The sequence below is a fragment of the Ascaphus truei genome, chromosome 19 (genome assembly GCF_040206685.1).
Source record: "Ascaphus truei isolate aAscTru1 chromosome 19, aAscTru1.hap1, whole genome shotgun sequence".
Classification (NCBI taxonomy): Eukaryota; Metazoa; Chordata; class Amphibia; order Anura; family Ascaphidae; genus Ascaphus; species Ascaphus truei.
Genome location: NC_134501.1, coordinates 8,631,819 through 8,642,568, shown reverse-complemented (window position 1 = coordinate 8,642,568; position 10,750 = coordinate 8,631,819). Strand labels below are relative to the sequence as shown.

Genomic DNA, 10,750 nt, shown 5'->3' with positions numbered 1-10,750 from the left:
AGAAGAAGTATGAACCAAGGTAAGAGAGAGTTACAGAGGCCTTCGCCGCTTCCCCAGCATTTAGTTTAAATGCCTTCGGGAAGCGCTGGGGGCCTCTGTAACCCCCGTGCCCCCCCCCCCCCGCAGATAATCTCGCGTGTCCCCCCACCCCTCCCACCCCAGTTTGCGCACCCCTGGGTTAGAACAAAAAAAAAAACAAAAGCCTGTGACATTGTGACAAAGGGGCAGAAATGTAAATGGCCGTGGGTTGGACATACTACGTGAAGAAATGACCATTGTTAGACAGAGAGGGCACTGGACGGGATCCAAGTGATATCAAAAGACCAAGACGACAACCAGAAGATGGGAGGATGAAATCAGGAAATTTGTTGGATCACTGGGAAGAAAGTCTTGCAACCGCAATACCTGGAAGATCAATGAGGACCTTCATCCAGCAGCGGATCGACACGGGTTGAAGATGATGATACAAGTATATATGATAAGTATATTTGTATACATGTGCATATACAGTATACATGTGAATGTGAATGCATCTGTACATGTTTCTATGTGTAAAGGCACATGTACATACAGCTGTAGCCACGGTTATTGCACCAGTTTATAACACAGAATATCACAGATTTTCCAAAGGATTCAATGGCAGTGATAATGCAGAATATCTCAGAATATCCCATCAGAATGCCCCTGCAGTGGTGATAATATATATTACTAGCTGAGAGACCCGGCGTTGCCCGGGATGTAATTTTGGGGTGGGCGTACGACAGGGTTAGGCTTCCCCCCCCCTTGACAGCTAGGTGGGTGACTGAGTTGACTTGAGTGTGTGGGTGACTGTGTGGGTGGGTGGGTGACACTTGACTGAGTGGGTGGGTGGGTTGGTGACTGAGTGGGTGACTTTGGGTCAGTGACTGGGTGGGTGACTGTGGGTCGGTTTGACTTTGGGTCGATGGGTGGGTGACTTTGGGTCGATGGGTGGGTGACTTTGGGTCGGTGGGTGGGTGACTTTGGGTCGGTGGGTGGGTGACTTTGGGTCGGTGGGTGGGTGACTTTGGGTCGGTGGGTGGGTGACTTTGGGTCAGTGGGTGTGTGACTTTGGGTCGGTGGGTGGGTGACTTTGGGTCAGTGGGTGGGTGACTTTGGGTCGGTGGGTGGGTGGGTGACTTTGGGTCGGTGGGTGGGTGGGTGACTTTGGGTCGGTTTGACTTTGGGTTGGTGGGTGGGTGACTTTGGGTCGGTGGGTGACTTTGGGTCGGTGGTTGGGTGGGTGAGTTGGGTGAGTTGGGTCGGGGGGTGGATGACTTTGGGTCAGTGGGTGGGTGACTTTGGGTCAGTGGGTGGGTGACTTTGGGTCGGTGGGTGGGTGGGTGACTCTGGGTTGGTGGGTGGGTGACTTTGGGTGGGTGGGTGACTTTGGGTCGGTGGGTGGGTCGGTGACTGGGTGACTTTTTCAGGGTTGGTGACTGGGTGGGTCAGTGACTGGGGTCGGTGACTGGGTGGGTCAGTGAGTGGGTAGGTGGGGTCGGTGAGTGGGTGGGTGGGGTCGGTGAGTGGGTGGGTGGGGTCAGTGACTGGGTTGACTGACTGGGTGGGTGAGTGGGAGACTGACTGGGTGGGTGAGTGGGAGACTGACTGGGTGGGTGGGTGAGTGGGAGACTGACTGGGTGGGTGACTGACTGGGTGGGTGAGTGGGTGACTGACTGGGTGGGTGAGTGGGTGACTGACTGGGTGGGTGAGTGGGTGACTGACTGGGTGGGTGAGTGGGTGACTGACTGGGTGGGTGAGTGGGTGACTGACTGGGTGGGTGAGTGGGTGACTGACTGGGTGGGTGGGTGAGTGGGTGACTGACTGGGTGGGTGAGTGGGTGACTGACTGACTGACTGGGTGGGTGGGTGAATGGGTGGGTGGGTGACTGACTGGGTGGGTGGGAGGGTGACTGACTGACTGACTGGGTGGGTGGGTGGGTGACTGGGTGGGTGGGTGACTGACTGACTGACTGGGTGGGTGGGTGACTGGGTGGGTGGGTGACTTTGGGTGACTGACTGGGTGGGTGGGTGACTTTGGGTGACTGACTGGGTGGGTTGGTGGGTGGGTGGGTGACTGACTGACTGACTGACTGGGTGGGTGGGTGAATGACTGGGTGGGTGAGTGGGTGGGTGACAGACTGGGTGGGTGACTGACTGGGTGGGTGGGTGGGTGACTGACTGACTGGGTGGGTGGGTGGGTGGGTGGTGGGTGACTGACTGACTGGGTGGGTGGGTGACTGACTGACTGGGTGGGTGGGTGACTGACTGGGTGGGTGGGTGACTGACTGACTGGGTGGGTGTGTGGGTGGGTGACTGACTGACTGGGTGACTGACTGACTGGGTGGGTGGGTGGGTGACTGACTGGGTTGGTGGGTGGGTGACTGACTGACTTTTGACTTGACTGAGTGAGTGGGTGACTGAGTGAGTGGGTGGGTGACTAAGTGAGTGGGTGGGTGGGTTACTGAGTGGGTGGGTGGGTGACTGAGTGAGTGGGTGGGTGACTGGGTGAAAGTGACTGGGTGGGTGACTGAGTGGGTGGGTGGGTGACTGAGTGGGTGGGTGACTGGGTGGGTGACTGAGTGGGTGACTGAGTGAGTGAGTGGGTGGGTGACTGGGTGGGTGGGTGACTGGGTGAAAGTGACTGGGTGGGTGGGTGACTGGGTGAAAGTGACTGGGTGGGTGTGTGGGTGCGAGACGGTGGGTGACTTACCTTGACCCCGTGGCATCTGGCTGGGGCAGGTGAGTTCGGGAAGCTGGGGGGGCAAGAGTGGCAGGAGACCCGCGCCGCGCTTCCCCTCCGTCCGGGAGCCGGCGCACGTGATGGGGAGTCTCGCGCCGCGCTTCCCCTCTCCGGTAGCGGCGCACGTGAGGGGGAGTCCCGCGCCGCGCTTCCCCTCTCCGGTAGCGGCGCACGTGAGGGGGAGTCCCGCGCCGCGCTTCCCCTCTCCGGTAGCGGCGCACGTGAGGGGGAGACCCGCGCCGCGCTTCCCCTCTCCGGTAGCGGCGCACGTGAGGGGGAGTCCCGCGCCGCGCTTCCCCTCCGTCCGGGAGCGGCGCACGTGAGGGGGAGTCCCACGCCGCGCTTCCCCTCTCCGGTAGCGGCGCACGTGAGGGGGAGAGCAGGAGGCCCGGCCCGCGCTTCCCCTCTCCGGTAGCAGCGCACGTGAGGGGTTGAGCAAAAGGCCCGGGCCGCGCTTCCCCTCTACGGTAGCGGCGCACGTGAGGGGGAGTCCCGCGCCGCGCTTCCCCTCTCCGGTAGCGGCGCACGTGAGGGGGAGAGCAGGAGGCCCGGGCCACGCCGCGAGGGGGGAGGAGCCTGGAGTTTGCTGCTGAGCAGGAGGGCCGCGGCGCACGGTGAGGGTGATGGTGCGGCTGGGGATGTTGTGGAGCGTGGGGATTTGGGTGAGGTGGGGGGAGAGAGTGAGGGGCACCGGGAGAGGAGGGGCACCGGGAGAGGAGGGGGGGGGTGTATGTGTGGAAGGTGAGCTGCGGTCCAACTGACGGGGGAGAGTGAGGGTGTGTGTGTGTGTGTGTGAGGGGGGGGTGTGTATGTGTGTGTGAGGGGGGGGGTGTGTGTGAGGGGGGTGTGTGTGGGTGTGTGGGTGTGTGTGTGTGTGTGTTTTTGCCCGTCACTCTGCCTCAGGCCAATGAGAGGTGCGGGGGCGGGCAGGCCAAGGGACCAATGAGATTGCCGCTAGGGACGCAGACATACAGTGCTTTAAGAAATATATAGTAGATATAGGCATGCGTGTGCGTATTCGTGGATGTCCCAGTCTTCTTGATTCCTGCACATCCTGACTTCCGTTTGTCTGTAGTGTCATTACATTACAATAGCAGGTATATAGCAGTCATCACTTCTTCCACCTGTGACACACAACTGCTAACATCACACACATATCCTCTCCCAACTCCCACTGTAACCCATCATACTACAAACTATATATAATCTCTGACTTACTGTACAACTGCAGCAAGCCGAAGAAGAACCCTGAGTACTGTAACCATTGTTGGTCAAATAAAAAGTACCTACCTGTTTCTTTCCTTTTTCACAAGCCCTGAAATTCAAAGTAACACAATGTCGCCAGTGCTACGACCCATTAGCCCATATGTGCTCAACCCCCACCCCCCACAACAGGTCAGGTTTTCAGGATATCCCAGCTTCAGCACAGGTGGCTCAATCAGAGGCCCAGTCAAAGTCTGCACAACCACTGCGCCCCCCAATTTGCGCCCCCCAGTTTGCGCACCCCTGGGCCAAGTCATTAAAGTCACAATTGTTTGAGTAAATAAAACCATTTGTATTATTTTATTTTAGAAGCAAAACACAAAAAGATGGCGTTGTAATCCCTCTAGCAGTGCAAAACGGGCACGGTTTTCTTCGCCCCGGTGCTGGCCGTGCTTTGCCGACAGTAAAGCTGCTGGAGACGCCTTGGTGTCTTGAGATGTTTCTAGTGCAGGTAAGACGCTCGTGTGAATCTCATTTCAGAAGTTATACACTAAGTCAGGGGCTCTCAACTCCAGACATCCAGACCTCCCCCAACAGGTCAGGTTTTGAGGATATCCCTGCTTCAGCACAGGTGGCTCAGTCAAAAACTGAGCCACTGGTTGAGCCACCTGTGCTGAAGCTGTGATATCCTCAGAACCCCGACACTGAGTGGATCTGCTTATCTGTTGGTCCACCTGCGGCAGGAGCCATACGCTTGGTACGGGAGTGGGTAGTCTGTGTCAGGACGGTTAATCCAGTGGCTCTGCGCCTGCCTCAGCTTCTCTTTCTCTTCGTGCTGGGATATTAAACTCCGCACCTTGTCTTGGTCGTGGAAGGGATTCCTCCCGTATTCCTGCCGCAGCCAGGCTCTGTACTGGAAGAGGAGGGGAAAGGTAGTTACTGGGAGCGGAAAGGAGTCTTGTGAACTTTTGCAGTCATTCTTACTAAAATATTACCCTGCGAAGAGACTCAAGAGCCATTGAGAATAGTTAGTACAATCTTTGAGCATGAGTAGCAGTAGCTATACTGTGTGCACTTTTGGTGCAGGGCATCCCTTAGGATAGGGGTGGCCCACTGCAGTTCTCCTAAGCCACCAACAATGCATGTGTTAAAGATACCCCTGCTTCAGCACAGATGACTCAATCAATGTCTCAGTCAATGACTGATAATCCAGCTGTGCTGAAGCAGGGATATCCTAAAAACCTGACCTGTTGGTGGCCGTTGAGGACTGGAGTTGCCCACCCCTGCTAATGGGGGTTATTCATTCAACTGCGGCAGTGCTGATTGCCATTCGCACAGTCTAAGGCAGTGTTTCTCAACCAGGGTGCCGCGGTATACCGGTGTGCTGCCACCCTCTGCCAAGGGTGCATTGGCCCCGGGGGGAACCGCTCGGTATCTGGAGGCATGGAGGCTATGATCCAGCACAGAGAAGAGAAAGAAACCTCTCCATCTCCAGAGCCCCACCCGTGGGGGGCGCTGTCAGGTTCTAGGTGTCAGGGAAGGTTGGAGGGAAGAAGGGAGGCGTGAGGGATAGATATGGGTAGGAGATGTGATGGGTTTGTGTGGGGAGGGAAAGGAAGGTGAGTGCTTTGTTAAACGGGGGGATACATCCGGAGTGTGTGATAATGTGCGTGGGTGAATGTGGAGTGTGGGTGGTTACGTGTGGGAGTGGGAGTGGGAGTGTGAGTGGGAGTGAGGAGGGGATAAGTGAGCTCTGATGTGCATGAGTGCCCAGAGATTTGAAGAATCCTTCAGGGTGCTCCAAAAAGGTGTTGAACCCCTGATGTAAAGGTGCACTGCTAGGAGACAGCGTGTTCCTTAAGCTTGTCGCTCTTGTTTTATATTAGTTTGTATTTCACACGCTGCAAACATGTAGCCAAGATCCCACAGCCAGTCACAAACATCAAACACTCCATGTTAAAGGGTCACACTGCTGCACGTCTAGGAACGGGATGTATATGATTCAATGCAGCAAATGTGACCAAGGGGGGGTGAAACCAGCCAAAAACTTCAAACCAGAATGAGCATACACAGACACACAATAACACACCATGAAGAAGAACGAAACTGCACAGACACACAATAACACACCATGAAGAAGGACGAAACTGCACAGACACACAATAACACACCATGAAGAAGGACGATACTGCACAGACACAATAACACACCATGAAGAAGGACAAAACTGCAGATACACAATAACCCACCATGAAGAAGGACGATACTGCACAGACACACAATAACACACCATGAAGAAGGACGATACTGCACAGACACAATTACACACCACGAAGAAGGACAATACTGCACAGACTCACAATAACACACCATGAAGAAGGACGATACTGCACAGTCACAATAACACACCATGAAGAAGGACAATACTGCACAGGCTCACAATAACACACCATGAAGAAGGACGATACTGCACAGACACAATAACACACCATGAAGAAGGACAATACTGCACAGGCTCACAATATCACACCATGAAGAAGGACGATACTGCACAGACTCACAATAACACACCATGAAGAAGGACAATACTGCACAGACTCACAATAACACCACGAAGAAGGAAAAACTGCACAGACTCACAATAACACACCATGAAGAAGGACAATACTGCACAGACACACAATAACACACCATGAAGAAGGACAATACTGCACAGACACACAATAACACACCATGAAGAAGGACAATACTGCACAGACACACAATAACACACCATGAAGAAGGACAATACAGCACACCAGTGGGACATCACTTCTCACAGCCAGATATGATTTAAATAAATGATTTAAACACCCAAATCCTCAATGGGATGTTTAAAAGCATCAACGGAAAACGTTGAAACTCAAACTGATAATACTCTTTGGCACTAAAACAAGAGGACTTAATGCTGCTATGGGGTTTCTTACACGCTACCATCACTTTTAGTAATGTTTGTTAATTTTAATTTCAAACCCTTTCCCGCGCCCCACTAAACACTGCGGATGGATTTATGGTCCTACACGCTCTCTCCATTTCTCACTGTCCCTTCCATCCATGTATTGCCCTGTCTGGTTATTTAGCATGAATTCTGCACACCTCCTGCCTCAGATTATTAACTTTTATTTTTACATCTGTGTTCAGCTCCTGGAATCTCTGTAAATCAGAATCGCGCGTCCTGAGGAAGAGGGAGAACCCTCCAAAGCTCGTCTTATAATATCAATTGTTTGTCCAAACAGAAAACGTATCACCTAATGCTGAAGTACGTATTATTTCACAACTGTAAGGCTGAGTCCATAGACACTAAGCCCGTGCGGAGGCGCGCGGAGGCTGAGGGAAAGCGGGTGCTTTCCCTGGCCTTACTACGCGCGCCGTCCGAGGGTGTGTCTATGGGCGGGCCAGTGACGTCACGGAGCTGGTTCGCCCTCATTGGGCGAACCGCTAACGTGACCGGCCCTGTGCACGTAAACTAAAATGTTATTGTCGGCTATGCTTCCGCACGCCTGCGGAAGCGCGCGCGAGCCCCTGCTAAAGCCGCTCTCATTGCAGCTGCAGGGGCTCACCGGCACGCGTGTGCGCAGCTCAGCGGCTAAGCGCTGACCATGCCCGCGGCCTAACTGTGTACAACTATTACATTGTTTCTTAAGTTCTGTGTTGTTCCCTATGAGAAAATATTAGTATCTTGCACCCACGGTACTGCAATTAACCTCCGTATCTCTATTTGTGAGCTTCCATATGAAATACTGTCTCTTCCTGTCGTGATGATGATCACGCATACAATAAACCAGTAACTTTTGTAAATATTAAGCAATAATTAATGACCATATAAATGGATTTCCCTGCACTTGCAATAACTCAGTCTACTATAAGTCAAACCTACAATTAAACTAAAACAGCCCCTCCCAATGTTACCTCTGCCACCAAAACATTAAGGCCAGGTGTGCTAAGCGGTGCTAAGCCATAAAACCCCCCAGAGCCTTGATCACTGTGCCGCGGTTTCCTCCTGCTGGGCTCAGTTGTTGCAGAGGTAGGTCAGTCCCGTAATATTACACGCGTGTGCTGCTGCCATTACTTACACAGACGTAATTATTCCGCACACACACGACTGCAACAGATATAAAAATGACGCACAGCCAATGGCGCCGATATCAGACCTCTATCATATTTTTGCGACCAGCTGGTAACGATTTTGCAGCTTTTAACGCAAAATCGGGGCGTAACTCCAAATAGCGATGGCGCAGCGCTGAGCTCTTGGCGCGTTCGCTGCTTTCACAGTTATGTCTCAACTTCCCATCGGGTTTAACGTCTTCCAAGGAGAATTTTATCATTGTAATATTCTGTGATAAGAAGATAAAGTGATCCCCTTTCTCACAAATATACCTGTGCATTAGGTGTCGTTTGGAACGTAATGGCATAGCAGAAGGTACTGTTCTGGGATATGGGCCTGGATCAGAACCAATACTTTTTTTCCTGACATGCTTATTTACCATGGCTTTTTGATTTTAATCCAGGGGCAGCCAACGCTAGTCCTCAAGAGATACCAACAGGTCAGGTTTTCAAGATATCCCTGATTCAGCACAGGTAGAGACAGTTGAAGACTAAGCCCCCTGTGCTGAAGCAGTAATATCCCAAAAACCTGACCTGTTGGTAGCTCTTGAGGACTGGAGTTGGCCGCCCCTGTGCTAAACAGCCTAATCCATGGTATCTATTTCAGGATTATTATTATTTATTTATTTTTAGCCCTAACACCTTTTTTTTAAGCATTTTTAAGAAAATGGGGATTTTTGAGATATCACACCTTCAGCAGCTCACATCGTGACTTGAGTTTCAAATGTACACCCCCAGGTCCCGATCACAAGCTCATTTCCTCCTCCCTGAATTGGCAAAGCGAAAGGGAACTTCGCACGACAAAATTGAGAAGTAAATAACAAGTGGCTGAAGGCACGAACCGTACAGATAGAAACAGAGCGCCTTTGACCACCTGACCATTCCAATTGGCCTAGTTCCCATACTGACTATAAACCTTGGTGACCTATGGATGCACCTATATTATATGTATCAAGTTTAGAAATCCATTGAAAGAAACAAGATGTTTTGATACATTTGGTGCAATTGTTAGCCTTAGAATTGCACCGTGTTGCCCTGATATAGACCCTGTGAACTCTCATTCAGATCTGTCTTCCAAGTGGTGGAGGTCCATACTTATGAAGCCGTCTTCTGCCGTAGGACACATTCTCAGGAGGAAGACCGTTGACTTAAATCGGCTACAGAATGCCTTCCAGGGCCGGAATGTCTCTTATGTATGTAACTAATACATGTATCCTTTTATTTATTTAGCACCGACAACTTACGCAGTGATTTTCAAAATTACAATACAGGGACAATAAAGTATAGGCCGTGGCATTAAGAGTATGAGGCCAACATAGAACATAGGCCATATACCAAAGAGCTTCCAATAGAGCAGGAGCGGCCAACTCCAGTCCCCAAGGGCCACCAACAGTTCAGGTGTTAAGGATATCCCTGCATCAGCACAGGTGGCTCGGTCTTCGACTGATGCACTGATTGAGCCACCTGTGCTGAAGCAGGGATATCCTTAACACCTGAACTGTTGGTGGCCCTTGAGGACTGGAGTAAGCCGCCCCTGCAGTAGAAGTTGTATTTTGGGAAACGTACAGACACAGTAGGAGTAGACGTGCAGTCAAGACGGTCACGTGCACCTGGAGTCAGTCGTGTAGCTGTACAGTACATAGTTCAATGAGATGTTACTTGGAGGAGGCGAGTTTTCAGCTGTGCTTTGAAACCAGGAAGTGAAGGTGTTTGATGAATATGAAGTGGGAGAGTTTCCACAGGTAGGGGGAGATTGGTGAAGAAGGTTTAAGGCATGAGAGGGCTGAAGAGGTAAAAGGTGCAGAGAGGAGACATTCTTGGGTCCAACGTGAGAGGCGAGCGAGTAGGGGTGTTAGGAGACATAAGAGTTGAGAAATATGGAGGTGAGGAGGGTAGAGCCTTAAAGGACAGGAAGATCAGCCGTCGGCACTTAGCTTCCGCCGATTAGCCGCAGGCTACAGCTAGAGAAACGTCCAGCGGCTAGATGTCCCCTGCGGCTGATTGGTGGCGGCGATTGGCTGCAGCGTGATGGCTATGCCGAAACGTCCTTGACGGTAATGGGAAGCCAGCAGAGAAATACTGGTCAAGTGAGGCGGTAACAGACGAGCTGGAAGTAGTGACGAGGCCGTTTGGGTCAGAGGAGGACGGTAGTGAAAAAAATTTGACTTAATGCTGAATTCCAAGTAAATAGTGCAATGGAAAGCCGGTTATGAGTACAGCAAGGAGAGGCCGAGTGTGAAAGAGGGACACTGAGATGAGAGTGTTAAAGGAAAGACTGAGAAATCAGAAGAGGAGCCGTTTTTAGTAAAGACGAGGTTACGGAAGTGGTTGTCCTCGCGTGGTGCTGGAAGCAGTCCATTGATGGAGACGAAAGGAGGAAGTGGGAGTGAGGAGGCGAGATGCCCAGGAAAGAGAGGGGTCATCAATGTGGCAGTTAAAGACCCCCTAAGAGTGGAGTGGGTGAGTAAGGGGAGAGGAAGATAACCAGGATTCATCGTTAGAGAGGACGATAGACAGGGAGGATGTGGAGTTAGGAGGCCCACAGCTGTCAGCAATGCACAGAGAGCGGAGAGAGTGAACAGTATGGAGAAGGTAAAGGATCCGTGGTCCATCCGCTCCAGGAGAAAAAAGGTAAGAACTCACC

At 52.0% G+C, this 10,750-nt stretch overlaps 1 protein-coding gene across 7 annotated transcripts in view; it reads right to left on the bottom strand.

Annotated features, from left to right (window-relative positions):
- Window positions 1-4,297: 4,297 nt before the first annotated feature.
- The window catches only part of LOC142469805 (dual specificity protein phosphatase 22-A-like), a 43,600-nt gene continuing 37,147 nt past the window's right edge, over window positions 4,298-10,750 (bottom strand). For 6 of the 7 annotated variants that reach the window (XM_075576465.1, XM_075576464.1, XM_075576461.1 and 3 more), the window contains one exon: window positions 4,298-4,876. In XM_075576465.1, the coding sequence (XP_075432580.1) occupies window positions 4,682-4,876 (195 nt within the window). In that variant the 3' untranslated portion in view covers window positions 4,298-4,681. The remainder of the gene's footprint in view (window positions 4,877-10,750) is intronic. The other variant, XM_075576460.1, reaches the window with a different exon arrangement.